The sequence below is a fragment of the Oncorhynchus mykiss genome, chromosome 19, assembly GCF_013265735.2.
Source record: "Oncorhynchus mykiss isolate Arlee chromosome 19, USDA_OmykA_1.1, whole genome shotgun sequence".
NCBI lineage: Eukaryota > Metazoa > Chordata > Actinopteri > Salmoniformes > Salmonidae > Oncorhynchus > Oncorhynchus mykiss.
Genome location: NC_048583.1, coordinates 32,013,186 through 32,033,621, shown reverse-complemented (window position 1 = coordinate 32,033,621; position 20,436 = coordinate 32,013,186). Strand labels below are relative to the sequence as shown.

The 20,436-nt window shown below is 46.7% G+C and overlaps 1 protein-coding gene across 3 annotated transcripts in view; it reads left to right on the top strand.

The window, feature by feature from the left end:
* fbxo34 (F-box protein 34) overlaps positions 1-20,436 on the top strand; it is a 49,390-nt gene extending 28,954 nt beyond the window's left edge. For all 3 annotated transcript variants that reach the window (XM_021573930.2, XM_021573932.2, XM_021573931.2), the window contains exons 2-3: positions 7,918-8,104; positions 16,587-20,436. In XM_021573930.2, coding sequence (XP_021429605.2) covers positions 16,597-18,999 — 2,403 coding nt within the window. In that variant the 5' untranslated portion in view covers positions 7,918-8,104; positions 16,587-16,596 and the 3' untranslated portion in view covers positions 19,000-20,436. The remainder of the gene's footprint in view (positions 1-7,917; positions 8,105-16,586) is intronic.

Here is a 20,436-nt window from a genome sequence, read left to right as displayed (position 1 = left end):
ACTAGTGATAATTTTTTTAAATGTAATTTAATTAAAGGTATTACTGGCCAGAGATTTAAGTCTGTTGGCAGCAGCCACTGTTTGTAATGGCTGTTGAGCAATCTGATGGAAGCTGTTTTTCAGTCTCTCAGTCCCAGCTTTGATGCACCTGTACTGACCTCGCCTTCTGGATCACAGAGGGGTAAACAGGCAGTGGCCTTTTCCTGTGACATCGGGTGCTCTAGGTGTCCTGGAGGGCAGGTAGTTTTCTCCCGGTGATGCGTTGTGCAGACCTCTGGAGATTGTTGTGGGCGGAGCAGTTGCTGTACCAGGAGGTGATACAGCCTGACAGGATGCTCCTTGATTGTGCATCTGTAAAAGTTTGTTTTTCGGTGAGAAGCCAATTTTTTGTTGCGCCTTCACCACACTGTCTGTGTGGGTAGACCATTTCAGTTTATCCGTGATGTGTATGCCGAGGAACTTAACTTTCCACCTTCTCCACTACTGTACTGTGCATGGGGGTATGCTCCCTCTGCTGTTTCTGGAAGTCCACTATCATCTCCTTTGTTGATGTTGGGTGTGAGGTTGACACCACATTCCAAAGGGCCCTCACCACCTCCCTGTAGGCAGTCTCGACGTTGTTGGTAATCAAGCCTACCACTGTAGTGTTGTCTGAAAACTTGATGATTGAGTTGGAGGCGTGCATGGCCACGCAGTCATGGGTGAACAGGGAGTACAGGAGAGGGCTAGTAGAACGCACCATTGTGGGGCCCAAGTGTTGAGGATCAGCGGAGTGGAGATGTTGTTTCCTACCCTCATCACCTGGGGGTGGACCTTCAAAGTCCAGGTCCCAGTTGCCCAGGGTGGGGTCGAGACTCAGGGTCTTGAGCTTTATGACAAGTTTGGAGGGTGCTATGGTGTTAAATGCTGAGCTGTAGTCAATGAACAGCATTCTTACATAGGTATTCCTCTTGTCCAGATGGGATATGGCAGTGTGGTGGTGATTGTGTCGTCTGTGGACCTATTGGGGCAGTAAGCTGTCAAGCGCAATGATGAAACTAGCTCTTATGAGGACTGCCACAGGAATTGAAGCCCCAGAGTTACCTCTACTGCAGTGGATGAGTTCAATTAGAGTTACCAGCCTCAGACATTTCAGCCCAAATAAATGCTTCAGAGTTCAAGTAACAGACACATCTCAACATCAACTGTTCAGAGGAGACTGCGTGAATCAGTTCTTCATGGTCGATTTGCTGCAATGAAACCATTACTGAAGGACACCAATAAGAAGAAGAGACTTGCTTGGGCCAAGAAACATAAGCAATGGACATTAGCCTGGTGGACATCTGTCCTTTGGTCTGAGCTCAAATGTGAGATTTCTGGTTCCAACCGCCGTGTCTTTGTGAGACGCAGAGTAGTTGAACGGATTCTCTCCACATGTGGTTCCCACCGTGAAGCATGGAAGAGGTGTGATTGTCTGGGGGTTCTTTTCTGGTGACAATGTCAGTGATTTATTTAGAATTCAAGGCATACTGAACCAGCGACAGTCACCCAACACACCTAGGGTGTGTAAGGGCTATTCCACCAAGAAGGAGAGTGATGGGGGGCTGCATCAGATGACCTGGCCTCCACAATCAACCCAACCTCAACCCAATTGGGATGAGTTGGACCGCAGAGTGAGGGAAAAGTAGTCAACAAGTGCTCAGCGTATGTGGGAACTCCTTCAAGATTGTTGGAAAAGCATCCCAGGTGAAGCTGGTTGAGAGAATGCCAAGAGTGCAAAGCTGTCATCAAATCAAAGGGTGGCTACTTGGAAGAATCTAAAATATATTTAGATTTGTTATACTTTTGGGTTACGTGATTCCATATGCTATTTCATTGTTTTGATGTCTTCACTAATTCTACAATGTAGAAAAAAGTTAAACCCATGAATGAGTAGGTGTTCTAAAACTTTTGACTGTGTGTATACATGCATACATACATGCATGCATACAGTTTAAGTTTTAAGTTTACATACACTTAGATTAGTCATTAACTTGCTTATTAACCACTCAACAAATTTATTGTTCAATAAACTATAGTTTTGGCAAGTCGGTTAGGGCATCTACTTTGTGCATGATGCAAGTAATTTTTCCAACAATTATTTACAGACAGTGAATTATAATTGAAATTATCTATCACAAGCTTCTGATAGGCTAATTGACATCATTTGAGTCAATTGGAGGTGTGCCTGTGGATGTATTTCAAGTCCTACCTTCAAACTCAGTGCCTCTTTGCTTGACATCATGGGAAAATCTAAAGAAATCAGCCAAAAATAAATAAATTGTACTCCCAAGTCTTCATTCTTGCGAGAAAGTTCCAAACACCTGACGGTACCACGTCAGTATAAACACCATGGGACCACGCAGCCGTCATACTGCTCAGGAAGGAGACACGTTCTGTCTCCTAGAGATGAACGTACTTTGGTGCAAAAAGTGCAAATCAATCCCAGAACAACAGCAAAGAACTGTGTGAAGATATTGGAGGAAACGGGTACAAAGTATCTATATCCACAGTGAAACGAGTCCTATATCGACATAACCTGAGGCTGCTCGGCAAGGAAGAAGCCACTGCTCCAAAACCGCCATAAAAATGCCAGACTACAGTTTGCAACTGCACATGGGGACAAAGATCGTACTTTTTGGAGTAATGTCGTCTGGTCTGATGAAACAAAAATAGAACTGTTTGGCCATAATGACCCTTGTTATGTTTGTAGGAAAAAGGGAGGCTTGCAAGCCAAAGAACACCATCCCAACCGTGAAGCACGGGGGTGGCAGCATCATGTTGTGGGGGTGCTTTGCTGCAGGAGGGACTGGTGCACTTCACAAAATAGATGGCATCATGAGGCAGGAACATTATGTGGCTATATTGAAGCAACATCTCAAGACATCAGTCAGGAAGTTAAAGCTTGGTCGCAAATGGGTCTTCCAAATGGACAATGACCCCAAGCATACTTCCAAAGTTGTGGCAAAATGGCTTAAGGACAACGAAGTCAAGGTATTGGAGTGGCCATCACAAAGCTCTGACCTCAATCCTATAGAAAATGTGTGGGCAGAACTGAAAAAGCGTGTGCGAGCATGGGAGGCATACAAACCTGACTCAGTTACACCAGCTCTGTCAGGAGGAATGGGCCAAAATTCACCCAACTTATTGTGGGAAGCTTGTGGAAGGCTACCTGAAACTTTGACCCAAGGTAAACGATGTGAAGGCAATGCTACCAAATACTAATTGAGTGTATGTAAACTTCTGACCCACTGGAAATGTGATGAAATAAATAAATGCTGAAATCGTGTGTGTGTGTGTGTGTACACTGCTCAAAAAAATAAAGGGAACACTTAAACAACACAATGTAACTCCAAGTCAATCACACCTCTGTGAAATCAAACTGTCCACCTAGGAAGCAACAGTGATTGGCAATACATTTCACATGCTGCTGTGCAAATGGAATAGACACCGGTGGAAATTATAGGCAATTAGCAAGACAACCCCAATAAAGGAGTGGTTCTGCAGGTGATAACCACAGACCACTTCTCAGTTCCTATGCTTCCTGGCTGATGTTTTGGTCACTTTTGAATGCTGGCGGTGCTTTCACTCTAGTGGTAGCATGAGACGGAGTCTACAACCCACACAAGTGGCTCAGGTAGTGCAGCTCATCCAGGATGGCACATCAATGCGAGCTGTGGCAAGAAGGTTTGCTGTGTCTGTCAGCGTAGTGTCCAGAGCATGGAGGCGCTACCAGGAGACAGGCCAGTACATCAGTAGACGTGGAGGAGGCTGTAGGAGGGCAATAACCCAGCAGCAGGACCGCTACCTCCGCCTTTGTGCAAGGAGGAGCAGGAGGAGCACTGCCAGAGCCCTGCAAAATGACCTCCAGCAGGCCACAAATGTGCATGTGTCTGCTCAAACGGTCAGAAACAGACTCCATGAGGGTTGTATGAGGGCCCGACATCCACAGGTGGGGGTTGTGCTTACAGCCCAACACCGTGTAGGACGTTTGGCATTTGCCAGAGAACACCAAGATTAGCAAATTCGCCACTGGCGCCCTGTGCTCTTCACAGGTTCACACTGAGCACATGTGACAGACGTGACAGAGTCTGGAGACGCCGTGGAGAACGTTCTGCTGCCTGCAAAATCCTCCCGCATGACCGGTTTGGCGGTGGGTCAGTCATGGTGTGGGGTGGCATTTCTTTGGGGGACCGCACAGCCCTCCATGTGCTCGCCAGAGGTAGCCTGACTGCCATTAGGTACCGAGATGAAATCCTCAGACCCCTTGTGACACCATATGCAGGTGCGGTTGGCCCTGGGTTCCTCCTAATGCAAGACAATGCTAGACCTCATGTGGCTGGAGTGTGTCAGCAGTTCCTGCAAGAGGAAGGCATTGATGCTATGGACTGGCCTGCCCGTTCCCCAGACCTGAATCCAATTGAGCACATCTGGGACATCATGTCTCGCTCCATCCACCAACTCCACGTTGCACCACAGACTGTCCAGGAGTTGGCGGATGCTTTAGTCCAGGTCTGGGAGGAGATCCCTCAGGAGACCATCCGCCACCTCATCAGGAGCATGCCCAGGCGTTGTAGGGAGGTCATACAGGCACGTGGAGGCCACACACTACTGAGCCTCATTTTGACTTGTTTTAAGGACATTACATCAAAGTTGGATCAGCCTGTAGTGTGGTTTTCCACTTTAATTTTGAGTGTGACTCCAAATCCAGACCTCCATGGGTTGATATTTGATTTCCATTGATAATTTGATTTTGTTGTCAGCACATTCAACTATGTAAAGAAAGTATTTAATAAGAATATTTCATTCATTCAGATCTAGGATGTGTTATTTCAGTGTTCCCTTTATTTTTTTGAGCTGTATGTGTGTGTGTGTGTGTGTATGTGTATATATATGTGTATGTATGTATATATATATATATATATATATATATACCACACACACACACAGTGCATTTGAAATTATTCAGACCCCTTTTTCCATGATGTTACAGCCTTATTCTAAAATGGATGAAATAGCCCCCCCCCCCCCCCCCCCTCATAAATCTACACTCACTCCCCCATAATGACAAAGCAGAAACATGTTTTTACTAATGTTCTAAAAATGATTACCTAAGTTTTCACACCCTTTCCTCAGTTCTTTGTTGAAGCACCTTTTGGCAGGGTTTACTGCCTCAAGTCTTCTTGGGTATGGCTCTACAAGTTTGGCACATCTGTATTTGGGGAGTTTCTCACATTCTTCTCCGCAGGTCCTCTCAAGCTCTGTCAGGTTGGATGGCGAGCGTTGCTGCATAGCTATTTTCACATCTCTCCAGAGATGTTCGATTGGGTTCAAGACCGGGCTCTGTCTGGGCCGCTCAAGGACATTGAGGCTTGTCCCGAAGCCACTCCCGTGTTGTCTTGGCTGTGTGCTTCGGGTTATTGGTTGTCCTGTTGGAAGGTGAACCTTCGTCACAGTCTGAGGTCCTGGCTTTCATCAAGGATCTCTGTACTTTGCTCCATTTGTCTTTCCGTCGATCCTGATTAGTCTCCCAGTCCCTGCCACTGAACAACGTCCCCACAGCATGATGCTGCCACATCATGATTCATCTTAGTAATGGTGCCATGTTTCCTCCATACGTGATGCTTGACATTCAGACCAAAGAGTTCAATATTGGTTTTATCATACCAGAGAATATTGTTTCTCATAGTCAGAGTACTTTAGGTGCCTTTTGGCAAACTCCAAGCGAGCTGTCATGTGCCTTTTACTGAAGAGTGGCTTCCGTCTAGCCACTATACCATAAAGGCCTGATTGGTGGAGTTGTCCTTCTGTGGTGGTCGTCTTTCTGGAAGGTTCTCCCATCTCCACAGAGGAACTCTGGAGCGCTATCAGAATGACCATTGGATTCTTGGTCACCTCCCTGACCAAGGCCCTTCTCCCCCGATAGCTCAGTTTGGCCGGGCGGCCAGCTCTAGGAAGAGTCTTGGTGGTCCCTAACTTTTCCTTTAAGAATGGAGGCCACTGTGTTCTTGTGGACCTTCAATGCTGCAGAAATGTTTTGGTATCCTTCCCCAGATCTGTACCTTAACCATCCTGTCTCTGAGCTCTACAGGCGATTCCTTCGACCTCATGGCTTGGTTTTTGATCTGACATGCGCTGTCAACTGTGGGACCTGATTTCGACATTTGTGCCTTTCCAAATCCAATTGAATTTACCGCAGGTGGACTCCCAAGTTGTAGAAACATCTCAAGGATGATCAATGGGAACAGGATACACCTGAGCTCATTTTCAAGTCTCATAGCAAAGGGTCTGTAGTTATGTAAAAAAGGTATTTCTGTTTTCACATTTTTATTCATTTTCAAATATAAATCTGTTTTCGCTTTGTCATTATGGGGTATTGTGTATAGATTGAAGGGGGAAAAAACATCATCCAGTTTAGATTTAGACTGTAATGTGATAAAGTAGAGGATATTTTTTAGATCGCGCTGTGTATTTATCAATGTCCAGGAATGACCCGAATCGAGTGTAACCAAACATTTAGGATTTGAACCGCCTTGTCCACTCATGTCCAGCCACCCTGGCAGGGACAGTCTATGAAGTAAAGGAGGTTCACATGATTGTGCACATCCTCAACTTGAGAATTCTGGTGCTAGGCTAATAAATAATGCTGATATAATGGAATGAGTCGGGCAGTCTAATCATCATTGTGTACCATGAGGTGCTAGCCTGTCCCTCAGTGATTGACTGACTTGTGTTTTAGCTAGCCAAGTGTTTGATAAGCAGAGCAGGCTTCCCTTCCCCTCTGCCCCCCCAGTCCCCTGGCTGGCCACTGTTCTCAAATCAGCTTTTGTTCAGGCTTATCTGGTCTTCATGGCTGACATATCTCTTTGAAAACAAACTGGGCGCTTGTTTTTCCCCAGACAGCGAATGCGAATGGGGGAAGGATTCAAGGTTCTGTCCCAAATGATACGCTGTTCCCTATATAGTGCACTACTTTTAGAGCAGTGCCATATGGACCCTGGTCAAAAGTAGTGCACTAATGGGGAGTAGATAGGGTGCCATTTGGGATGCTACATTGAAGGGAGTGTGTTTCCACTTCAGTGTTGGCTCAGTTTGAACTGAATGTACAGTTTATCAGTCTGAATAGTTGCAAACAAATTTTGGTTTCATATCTGACTTGGAAGTTGAAGGTGGAAAATTATTTGATGTAATGGCACATGTTTGATTAGGCTATCTGTGGTTGACTTGTTGCAGTTCAGTGATGTACTTTCAGATGTATTGGATAGTGTTGGAAATGAGGCATAAGATAATGGAAACTCAGGTGGTTAAACCACAAACACAACATTGTAAACCTTGTAAAGGCATTTTGTTGTTTGGCCTTTTCTGTTTTTGTTAGACCGTGCCAGGTTTGGCTTGCTTTACATAAGCCATTCATTCACATTCAGAGGAACAGCTTTGTGGAAAAATGTTTTTGTGAATATTTGTCCATATGTTTCTTGTATATTAACTCGTTGCCATCTGTCAATCTCAGCCAGGCAGCATTTCAAGAAGTGTTGGATTTTGATTCGGCCCTGGGCTTGTTTACTTATGAAGTTCTGCAGATCATTGTTCCTGGGAGGCCCCCCCCCCCCCCCCCCCCCCCCCCCCCCCCACCACAGGGTTCTCCTCAAAGAATGTAAGAGGGGTGCTGAACCACCTTGTGGCCTGGCTGCGCCACTCTAAATAGTTTTTTCATTCAAATGCTTTACTCTATTTGTTATCAGATAAGGAAATGGCAGTTGGAAGTGTTCTAAAAATCCTGGGGAGAACCCTGCACCACACACAGCCAAGTTCCATTTAAGTGCTTTCTTCTAGGTGCGAGATTGTCTGTCTGGAACTGAGCTGTAATTAACTGTACATCATGTGTCTGTTTCCCTGCAGTGCGGTGGATGGGACCCTGAGTTGTGAGGTCATCAGATCGTGGCCTGCAGGGGGTTGTGGGAGAGACACGTCTGTCACCACACTGGACTGGAGGGAGAAGCTGAATTCCTGAGAGATGTGAATCTACCGCCTCCTCTCACAGCGAACATAGGAAACCACCATCCAACCTGCTGCTGTCAGCCTGGAGGTAAGAGACAAGACACAAACACACACTGGAAGTAAGCTTCTGTCTCGCCGAGTCCCCCCTCACTCACAAATCACCACTCTACCTACCTACTTCCATACCTCAGAGGTGAGTTAAAGGGACAGCGCACTCAAATTATAAAATGACTTGGTTCCTATGTTAAAAGCAGCTTATGGACAAGACTAGAATCCATGCTTTGTTTGGGTTGGTTTACCTAGTCACTACTGCTAACATTAGCATTGAACTAGGCTTACCTCTTCAGCATGGCATTATTATTAGAGCCACCCATATTGAGCTAGAATTCCTGTTCAGGAGGGTGCAAGGTTATTGTTTCAGATAGGCCTATTGATTCTACATTATGCATTTCTATGTAGAACATGGGATTGTCAGCTCTACTCATAACGTTTCTATTTGCAACCAAAGTTGTGAATGTTTTACTTGACTGAATAACACCTGTTGTACTGCTCTGTGGGACAGTGCCTGCCAGCCAGGTGAATGATGGTTTAAGTAGTGGGATTATTTAGTATGACTTTCCCATAACGATGTCGCAAAACACATGAGTATATTATCCCCCCTGCTTACCTCGTGTCTGTAAATGAAGGCCAATTTGTTTATGCCAAACTACAGACACGTGTGGAGGCCCGTGCCGTGCTTCAGGCTGCGTCAGCCCCAGATGCTGTGTAGCCCCACCAACCAGACCTGCGTTTTAAATACTTTTTTCAAATAATTTCATAATTCATAATCTGTGCTTGATCTCGTTTGCCTGGTTTAATGGACAAATATAATAGTCCCAAAACTGCAAGCCCGCTAGAGCAAACAAGTATTTCATAGATTTCAAATAGCATTTGAACCCAGGTGTGCGCTCCAGTAGCCCCCTGCCTCAGGAAGAACATGTGATGTTGCACATAATTGCAGCATTCAGGCGCAGCCTCAGACTGATTGCTCGTGTGTTTCCCAAATGACACCCTATTCCCTATAGAGTGCTTTGGCACTACATAAGGAATAGGGTTCCATTTAGAACACGGCCCTCGTGTGACTTCATTCCTTGACTTTTGAAGTTGGATCAGTTCCCTGGCAACCTCCTATGGAGAAGAAGTCATGGACTCTTGAAAGGGGGAGGGGAATAGAGGAGATAAGAATGAGGTTGTTACGTTGAAGCTGCTCTCTCTAGCGGAGTTCAGGAGTGAGCTCACATCATCAGAGCCCATGACTGCCCCTCCAGTCCACCTAGGGCCAGCTCTGTTGTGCCTTTCACTTCAGACAGTTTTTATTTTATTTTTACATAACGCTAAATTGTACATTTCCCTGAAATTGCCATTAGCACTGATGTGTGTTTTGGCACTGGCACCAGGCATTGAGGAAAGTATGACTTGCAGGAGGGTAGGGTTTGTGTAATGGGCTTATCCCAAATGTCACACTCTTCCCTATATGGTGCACTTCTTTTGACCAGAGCCCTATATAGGCTATAGGGTGGCATTTGAGACGCAGTCTCGGTGTGGGGTCTGAGCACTGCTGGGAAGGGGAAATAGTCTGTTGGCCAGGTTGTGTAATAATGAGTAACAGTCAAACTTGGCAAGCCAGACCAAGGGGCTGTTTAGGAGGGTGCAACCACAATATTGCAGAACATTCACATATAAATGTATTTTATAGAACAAAAATGTGCAATAGAGTAGTTGCAGCATCGATTATTCATTTACTTAAGTTTCACCTCACTGATTCTACTACAACCACATTGTGTGGTACTCTGGAGTGTGGATCTCTGAACAAAATGGCTGATGCTAGTGACATTAGTGTAGCAAGTCGCTGTCTGAGCTTCAATGACCTTTTGGTAAAGTCAGCTAATGGCTAACTGACATTAATCACTTAGAGTGCAAGAACCATGCCTGCCATGATTGTCCATTAATTATTTGTTTTTCTCTTGTTTTTCTTTGTTGCTTAAAGTGCTTTGAGATTGTAAAAAAAAAAAGTGGTATAAAAGTGTAATGAATTATAATTGTTATTACAGGTGTAGTTGTTGCCACTCAGTTGATGTTGGTGCCACTTTTTCCCCTCTTCAGTCAACACGTGCACACACACACACTAGAGCAGTGAAAACACTGGGACTGGTGGGGGAGAGGAGTGACTGGGGCTACTGCAGGCCTTTCAAGGACACACAGCGTGCTGTAATTCTCCCTCCCTTGGCACACCGCTTTACATGCTCTCCAGCTAGCCAATTACTAGATGAAGCCACCCCACCCCAAGAGAGCAGCGTGTGTGTCCCAAATGGCACCCTATTATATACCCTTGTGTGTAGATTTTTTAGTAGTGGTTTCTTTGCAGCATTTTGACCATGAACGCCTGATTCAGTTTCCTCTGCTGTAGAGTATAAGTTCATTAGTTACAACCTTCAGAAGACACATCTCAACATCAACTGTTCAGAGGAGACCGTGAATCAGGCCTTCGTGATCAAATTGCTGCAAAGAAACCACAATTGTCCTTTTTTTAGATTTTTGGTTCCAACCACCGTGTCGTCTTTGTAAGACGCAGAGTAGGTGAATGGATGATCTTCGCATGTGTGGTTCCCATTGTGAAGCATGGAGGCGTGGTGGTGCTTTGCTGGTGACACTGTCTGTGATTTATTTAGAATTCAAGGCACACTTAACTAGCATGGCTACCACAGCATTCTGCAGCGATACGCCATCCCACCTGGTGGGACTATCATTTGTTTTTCCACCCGACCCAATGGAGATGGTTTGGGATGAGTGGTACCCGCAGAGTGAAGGAAAAGCAGCCAACAAGTGCTCAGCATGTCTGGGGACTCCTTCAAGACTGTTGGAAAAGCGTTCCAGGTGAAACTGGTTGAGAGAATGCCAAGCTGTCAAGGCAAAAGGTGGCTACTTTGAAGAATCTCAAATATAAAGTATATTTAGATTCTATTTTTACCACTTTTGGTTACTACATGGTTCCATGTGTTATTTCATAGTTTTGTCTTCACTATTATTCTACAATGTAGAAAATAGTAAAAATAAAGAAAAACCCTTGAATAAGTAGGTGTGTCCAAACTGGTTGTGTGTATTATATAGAAAAGCTATTTGAGATGCAGCCAGTGCCTTTGCGGTGCCCTTGTCGCCCTCGAACCCATCCACCACCCCCTCCCCTGCATGCCATCCCTGATTTGGTTACCTCAGGTGCTCCCCCCGCCTCCACCCTACTGTCCCACATTTATCAGAGTTCCAGGGCTGCAGTGAAGAATGCCTTATTTGCCCTGCATTGAAGAATGCCTTATATGTACTGCCGTCTGTCCTGTCCCACTGCGGCTACTTGAAGTCCTGTGTGTCGTTGGAGTGTGTGTGTGTGTCAGGGGCTGGATCAGCTGACAGGACTTGTGTAAGGGCCCAGCTGTGTCTGAACTTAGGCTCTGTACCCATTTTGTCCGAGCAGTGGGAGGGAGACTGGGGGAATAGCAGCGGGAGGGAGGCTGTGCTGGGGGAACAATGGAGGGAGGGTAGCTGGGCTGGGGGAACAGCAACCCTTGTTTTTGCCATAATCAGATTGTGTGACACAGCTTTCCATCCACAAGACACCACGTGTCCCAAATTGCACCCTATTCCCCATCTAATGCAGTACTTTTGACCAAGGTCTAGGGATCTGGTAGTGCACAATGTCTAAGGAAGTTGTGAGGTTTTGCTCGCCTGAGGTAGAGTATTTCATGATAAGCTGTAAACCACACTACCTAGGGAGTTCATCTGTATTTTTTGTAGCTGTCTACATACCACCAGAGACCGATGCTGGCACTAAGCCCGCACTCAATGAGGTGTATTCTGCCATAAGCAAACAGGAAAACGCTCATCCAGAGGCGGCGCTCCTAGTTGCCATGGACTTTAATGCAGGGAAACTTAAATCAGTTTGACCTCATTTCTATCAACATGTTAAATGTGCAACCAGAGGGGAAAAAAACTATAGACCACCTTTACTCCACACAGATGTGTACAAAGCTCTCCCTCATCCTCCATTTGGCAAATCTGACCATAATTCTATCCTCCTGATTCCTGCTTACATGCCAAAATGAAAGCAGGAAGCACCAGTGACTGTCAATAAAAAAAAGTGGTCAGATGAAGCAGATGCAAATCTACAGGACAGTTTTTATTTGCTAGCACAGACTGGAATATGTTCCGGGATTCTTCCGATGGCATTGAGGAGTACACCACATCGGTCACTGGCTTCATCAGTAAGTGCATCGATGTGGGGACGACGTCAGTGACTGTACGTACATACCCCAACCAGAAGCCATGGATTACAGGCAACAACCACACTGAGCTAAAGGGTAGAGCTAAGAAATCCTGCTATGCCCTGCGAAGAACCAACAAATAGGCAAAGCGTCAGTACAGGACTAAGGTCAAGTCGTACAACACCGGCTCCAAAGCTTGTCGGATGTGGCAGGGCTTGCAAACTATTAGACTACAAAGGGAAGCACAGCCGAGAGCTGCCCAGTGACACGAGCCTACTAGACGAGTTAAATTACTTCTATGCTCGCTTCGAGGCAAGTAACACTGAAACATGCATGACAGCATCAGCTGTTCCAGACGACTGTGATCAAGCTCTCCACAGCCGTTGTGAGTAAGACCTTTAATCCACCTGGCATGTCAGATTTCAAAAAAGCTTTACGGTGAAAGCAAACCATGCGATTATGCGAGGACAGCTTTCAGCAGACAAAACATTACAAACAGCTAGCAGCAAAGTAGATTGGTCTCAAGTCAGAAAAGCAATAAAATTAATCGCTTACCTTTGATCTTCGTATGTTTACACTCACGAGACTCCCAGTTATACAATAAATGTTTGTTTTGTTCCATAAAGATTCTCTTTATATCCAAAAAAAACGTTTTTTATAATCAATGGTTTTTACAATAAATAATCGATAATATTTCAACCGGACGTTAAACTTTTCAATACAGAGAAAGAAATGAGTCAGCTCTTCATGCGCGCGCATGAACAAATCTAAGGACATCTGGCTATCCACTGACACGATGTGATCATTCTCGCTAATTTTTCAGAATAAAAGCCTGAAACTATGTCTAAAGACTGTTCACACCATGTGGAGGCCATAGGGAAAGGAACCTGGTTGATATCCCTTTAAATGGAGGATAGGCTTGCAGTGGAACAGTTTCAGAAAAACAGCACTTCCTGGTTGGATTTTCCTCAGGTTTTCGCCTGCAATATCAGTTCTGTTATACTCAGACACTATTTTGACAGTTTTGGAAACTTTAGAGTTTTCTATCCTAATCTGCCAATTATATGCATATTCTAGCTTATGGGCCTGAGAAATAGGCAGTTTACTTTTTTATCCAAACATGCCCCCTTGCTTCAAGAGGTTAAACAGGTCAATATTCACAAGGCCGCAGGGCCAGACGGATTACCGGGACGTGCACTCAGAGCATGCGCTGACCAACGGGCAAGTGTCTTCACTGACATTTTCAACCTGTCCCTGATCGAGTCTGTAATACCAACATGTTTCAAGCAGACCACCATAGTCCCTGTGCCCAAGAACACTAAGGTAACCTGCCTAAATGACTACCGACACGTAGCACTCACGTCTGTAGCTATGAAGTGCTTTGAAAGGCTTGTCATGGCTCACATCAACACCATTATCCCAGAAACCCTAGACCTACTCCAATTTGCATACTTACCTAACAGATCCACAAATGATGCACGCAGATCCTCAACATGGGCGCCCCTCAGGGGTGCGTGCTCAGTACCCTCCTGTACAACACCATCCAACACCATCATTTAAGTTTGCCGATGACACAACAGTGGTAGGCCTGAACACCGACAACGGTGAGACAGCCTATAGGGAGGAGGTCAGAGACATGACCGTGTGGTGCTGAGGGGAGACATGACCAACGTGATCAAGACAAAGGAGATAATTGTGGACTACATGAAAAAGAGGACAGAGCACGCCCCCATTCTCATCGACAGGGCTGTAGTGGAGGAGGTTGAGAGCTTCAAGTTCCTTGGCATCCACATCACCAACAAATTAACATGGTCCAAGCACCCCAGGACAGTTGTGAAGAGGGCACGACAAAACCCATTCCCCCTCAGGAGATTTGGCATGGGTCCTCAGATCCTCAAAGATCTACAGCTGCACCATCGAGAGCATCCTGACGAGTTGCATCACTGCCTGGTCTGGCAACTGCTCGGCCTCCGACCGCAAGACTCAGAGGGTGGTGCGTACGGCCCAGTACATCACTGGAGCCAAGCTTCCTGCCATTCAGGACGTCTATACCAGGCAGTGTCAGGAAGGCCCAAATAATTGTCAGACTCCAGCCAACCTAGTCATCGACTGTTCTCTCTGCTACCGCACGGCAAGCTGTACCGGAGCACCATGTCTAGGTTCATGTGGCTTCAAAACATCTTCTACCCTCAAGTCATAAGACTCCTAAAGATCTAATCAAAGGGCTACCTCAGACTATTTGCATTGCCCCCCCTTCCCCCTCTTTTACGCAGCTGCTACTCTGTTATTATCTATGCCTAGTAACTTTAACTCTACTTAAATGTACATATTACCTTAACTAACCGGTGCCCCCGCATATTGACTCTGTACTGGTACCACCTGTATATAGCCTTGCTGTTATTTTACTGCTGTTCTTTAATTATTTTTTTTATTTCTTACCTTAAGGTATTTTTCTTAGCTGCACTGTTGGTTAAGCATTTCACTGAGGTCTACTATACCTGTTGTATTCGGTACATGTGACAAATAAATATATATATATATATATATATATATATATATATATATAAGATTTGATGTAGGGAATATGGTGCCATTTGGGAAGCAGACTGTTTATGCAGTGTGAACAAATGAGAGAACCTAGGTTAGAGCCACTCGATCCAAGGCAAGGATCAAGTGCTGCCTCTCACTGCTGGCCTGATCAATAGGATGAAAGCGATTTCGTAGATAAGCACCAAAAGTACCCAGTGCAAAATCGACACAAAACCCTACTCCAGTGTAAAGTAAGCTATGTAGTTTAAGGCAAGCTCAGCACTTTTCCACTGTTAGTGTTTTCGCAAGGAAGGTTTTGCCAGAGGAATATACACTGCGTGTACAAAACATTGTGTGCCATTCAGAGGGTGAATGGGCAAGATAAAATATTTCAGTGCCTTTTTGAACAGGGTATGGTAGTAGGTGCCAAATGCACTGGTTTGAGTGGCAAGAACTGCAACGCAGCTGGGTTTTTCACGCTCAACAGTTTCCCATGCGTATCATGAATGATCCACCACCCAAAGGACATCCAGTCAACTTGACACATCTGTGGGAAGCATTGGAGTCAACGTGGGCCAGTATCCCTGTGGAACGCTTTCAACACCTTGTAGTCCATGCCCTGACGAATTGAGGCTGTTCTGAGGGCAAAAAGGGGTGCAACTCAATATTAGGAAGGTGTTCCTAATGTTTTGTACACTTGGTGTATGTTGGCCGGTGCAGGCAGGGCAAATCGTCCCCTTTTGGCCGTCTGCCTCTCCATGCCAAGTGCAGAAACCTGTTCTTCAGTTTCTATTTCAGGGGTTCCCTGAGACATTTGAGTTTATGAATATTGTGAACAGATTACTTACATTTTGGCATATGAATTTCTAGAATAAGTTGCGGGATAATACAATACCATGTAATATTATTAATCTACAATGTATGTTCTTAACCTTTTGTAACATGGGCCTGGGAGGCTCACGGGGATATTGGTATCCACAGTTCTCTACCAATTAACACATTTTCAACACAATACCTCTTGTATTACAATCGTTTTAGTGGGAATTAGCTTAAACTACAAAATGTTTTCTCCGATACCAAATGTGTGTTACCACTATTAGCACAAACAAATGGTGGTCTCATAAGTTTAATGCAATGGCAGTAGGCCTAATGCAGTTTAATGAAATGGAAATGTTTGTAGGGTGCATGGGGAATGGAGGACAGTGATTCAACGTGACTAGAGAGCTCACCCCGTCACATACTGTTCAATAGGCCTAAAAAATTTTTTAAGAAAAATGTCATTGTTCAAGAAATGTTCAAGAGGAGAAAAAAGGGTGGTTGCGGATGGGTTTCTAGCAATTGGGTGCGGGTGAACAAACAGCTGACCAGCGCATCATTAGTCCCCTCCCGGGTCCAAAAAGTTTGGGAACCCCTGCTCTGTTTTGCAATAAGTACCCTATACCCTACATATTGTGCCATTTGGAATGCACCTCTTGTTTTCTTCTGTAGCTGACCTGAGGCCCAGTAGTCCAAGCATAGATAGAGGGTTATAGTTCTGGCTGTCCCACTCCCAACTGCGTTTATTGATAATATATTTGCTGCGTTGGCAAAATATTCAGGACGTGTCAGATAGAAATAGAATAACTAGAGCTGACTTCATTTGCTATTCTGCCTTCTATGAATGTTCTCTTGCATCCTCCTGAACAGCCTGTTTAGGCTGTCATATCACATGTACCACAATGACGCATGGACTCCATTCTTCTGTTCCAGGGCTGCAGCCATGCACCTCAAGCCATACCCCAAACTGCAGAAGAAAGAGTTCTACCTGGAGTCCAGTCACGACAGCCAGAGAGGCCTTCACCATATGAGCCAGCAAGGGGCCCTGTCTCTGAGGACAGAGTGGGGGGTCCGTCCAGCCCTGGTGGGCTCGTCTAGCAGTGGGCTCGGCCCGGGCACGGCCCGGTCCCCCCTTAGTGTCATATCCACCAACACCCGGTGCTGCAGTGACGGCAGTAATAGTACCCACGGCAACAGTGGTAGTGGGCTGCAAACCTCAAGGCTGAGTGGGTCTGGGGGAAATGTATTCCACAGTAGTACAACCTGGGCCCGGCGGAAAACCTCAGAAACCTCCTACACCACCACCTCGTCCCTGCTGCTCCTCCCCACCTCCTCCTGCACCTCCTCTACAGGCTCGGGGGGATCTGAGAACCAGGAGGCCTCCCTCAGCGTCTCCTACCAGGGGGAGGACGGAGAGGGACCGCTGGACATCTGGGCTGTCATAAAGCCCGGCAACACCAAGGAGAAAATCGCCATCTTCGCCTCGCCCCAGTGCCACGGCAGCCTCGTGAATGGTGGCGGTGGAGGAGAGCCGGTCAGGGAGGCGCGTGAGGGAGACTTGGTGAGCAGCATCTCAGTGAGGACAGTGTCTGTGAAGATGAAAAGCTGTTGGGAGGATGAGGGTGGCTCTGTGGCCAAGCGCAGGAGGAGGTCAGGGCATCGGGGCCACCACCAGGACAGAGACCGACAGTCACCCAGAGCTCTAGAGAGACAGAGCCCACTGAGTCCCACAAAGAACAGCCCAGAAGAGGTGACCCTTGGCGAGAGCCCTAGAGTGCCTGAGTGTGGGGTTGTAGGGGTGGGTGGGGAGCAGGTATGTAGGGTAGAGGGCGAGGAGGGGAGTGAGACTGGGACGGGCAAGGCTCTCTCTGTGGTGGAGTTGGTGGCCGCCTTGGAGCAGAGAGCCAGCGACAAGCAAGGGGACTCTAAGCCTGTCTCTCTGCGGAGCTCCACAAGCATTACCTTATCCAGGGGGCTGTCACTGACCCAAGAGCCCCAGCAGCCCAAAGCCCCAGACCAGAGCCCCCAGGGGACAGATGAGGCAGAGTGTGTAAAGGTGTCAGACATGGTGGCCAAGCTGGAGTCAGAGTGCCTGAAGCGCCGGAGTGTTCCAAGGGAAGGGTCCGGATCTGGGGGAGAGCTGTCGCGCAACAACAGCCTGCGGAGGAGGGTGGGCCGGGTGTTACTGGCAGGAGCAGACGCCTGCTCCATCTCAGCCCAGCCACCTCCGTCTCCCACTGGGCCCCAGCACAGACTAGAGGAGACCACGGGGGTGCAGCACCTCCACGCTAGTCCATCTGAGGGCCGTCCCTCTGTTAGCACCATCCACACGGACAAACTAGTTCCCAGCAGCTGCCATGAAGCTTCCCACTGGGCTTCCCGTTCCTCTGACCCAGCTTCTCCGTCTCACAGTGTGGACTCTGGGTGTGGAGCCTCCATCCACGCTGTCAGAGAGCCAGAGGAGATGTGTGAGGCCCAGGGACAGCAGGTGGGGAGCAGGGTCATTGAGGCTGGGCAGGATCTGTACCTCCAGCTCCAGTCAGAGCGGGCCAGCAGCAGTCTACAGAGTGAGGAGCCCCTCCCAGGCATGCTGTTCTTCTCACACCCTCTGCCCTCACAGCCGGTGCTAGAACAACACAAACTCCCACACCCAGACAGTACTCGCACCCAGGACACTGGGTCCAGCCCTCAACACACCAGAGACTTAGCGGAACCCTCCAAGCCTCAGCCCTGCGACCCTGCTATCACCTCCCTCCTCCCTGAAACCATATCGCACAGTGAGAACTGGGCCAAAGAGGAGGATGAGAAGGCGGTGAGTGAGGGAGAGGGGAGTGCTTTTAGCCAGTGTGAGACCGTGCCTTTCCCCCTGCGCCGCCTGGTGTCTCACGAGTTCCTGGAGATGCGCTTTAAGATCCAGCTGCTCCTGGAACCCCAGCAGTACATGGCCTTCCTGCCTCACCACATTATCGTTAAGATCTTCTGCCTGCTGCCCACAGAGAACCTGGCAGCGCTTAAGTGCACCTGCCACTACTTCAAGTTCCTCATCGAGAGCTACGGAGTTCGACCCGCAGACTGCCGCTGGGTGTGCGACCCCCGCTACAAAGACGATCCCTGCAAGCAGTGTAAAAAACGGTATGGGCGCGGGGATGTGTCCCTCTGCCGCTGGCACCACAAGCCCTACTGCCAGGCGCTGCCCTACGGCCCCGGGTACTGGATGTGTTGCCATGGTTCCCACAAAGACACGCCCGGCTGCAACGTCGGTCTCCATGACAACCGCTGGGTGCCCGCCTTCCATAGTATCAACATGCCAATCTATAAGAAACCCAGGGCGGTCACTGAGGAGTAGTGGAATAGACAATGGGAGAAAGTGATTTGACTTCTGTGTGCTTTATTTTGCCAATGAGGGCTTTGTGTGTCTGTGTTGCCATATGAGCATGTGCAGTTATTTGTGGGGAGTGTCTGACCGCAACCAGGTTTCTGGTACTGATGAGGAATCACTGGATCTCTTCCTTGACCCCTAACCACTGACCTCTAACCCCTCCTCAGGTCCTCTGAGATGGTCAGCACTTTAACCCTGGTCATAGTTCTCAATCTTCAAAGGATTCTGACAGGGTATTCTTTTTACTTGCTTCGATGTGTTGGGTTAAAACATCTGGTTCTGACCAGAGTGTGTTGAAGAGAAGCTTTGTTTCAGATTTCTCTTCAGTGTTGATGCTTAATGTGTCTCTCCTTGCCCACAGCCATAATGTTTCCTTGCTTATGCATTAACCAATACGTTGGGATAGCTATTTTAGTCAAGGTAAGCCTATCAACGTTATGCAGTATACCCCACCCACAAGTGTGATTTACTCAGTGTTAATGTGTTGTTGTCTAAGTGGATACATACATTGCTGCAGGTCCCCGGTTTATGCAAAATGTGAATCAACCCCATCCTATATCCCCTCCATATCCTGTTCCAAATGGCACCCTAGTCCCTATGTAGTGCACTACTTTTGACCAGGGCCCATAGGGTGCCGTTTGGGATGTTGGAGTCTATATCCCAACTCAACTGTATCAGTCTCCGGGTCAGAGAGGGAAAGGGTTTTGTCTGTCCTGTATCTGGTTTGATTGAAAAAGTTTGTTCTGAGCCCTGTTGTGTTTACATTGTACGTAGTGCTACAGAGTCCTATATCAAAAACAAAGTGAGGAAGATTGACAAGCAGCACGAGTATCTATGACTTGAATGCATTTATCTTCAGTTTGGTAAAAAGAAAAAAGTTTATTTTGACCCCGTCATGTATATATTCATGAATGATTATTATTGGGTGTTTTACAATGGGTCCCAGATGTATAACCCATATGCTTATTTGGCCGCTCTCATTGCATTATTCTCCACCATTTTTAATGTGCGTCTGAAATGGCACAGTATTCCCTATATAGTGCACCACTTTTGACCAGAGCAATAGGGCTGGTCAAAAGCAGTGCACTATAAATGGAATAGGGTGCCATTTTTGGACAAGTGCTCATCCCTCCTTTTTATGATGCTGATATTTCTTGAAGGGAAACATGCCTGGAGAAGTTCCCCTGTGTCTGTTCTTTACCATGATTAACTGGACATGATCTAAAAAACTAAACACAAGGAAAACAGGGTTGATTACAAAGGGGGAGAAAAATGGTCTCTAAAAGTAGTTTGCCTCCAGATATTTTTTTAAAACAGTTTGTTGTATAATATTCCAGCTGTACTCTGCCTGCAAAGGCATTTTACTACAATAAAGTGTATTCATTCTGAGGTTAACTGTCAGAA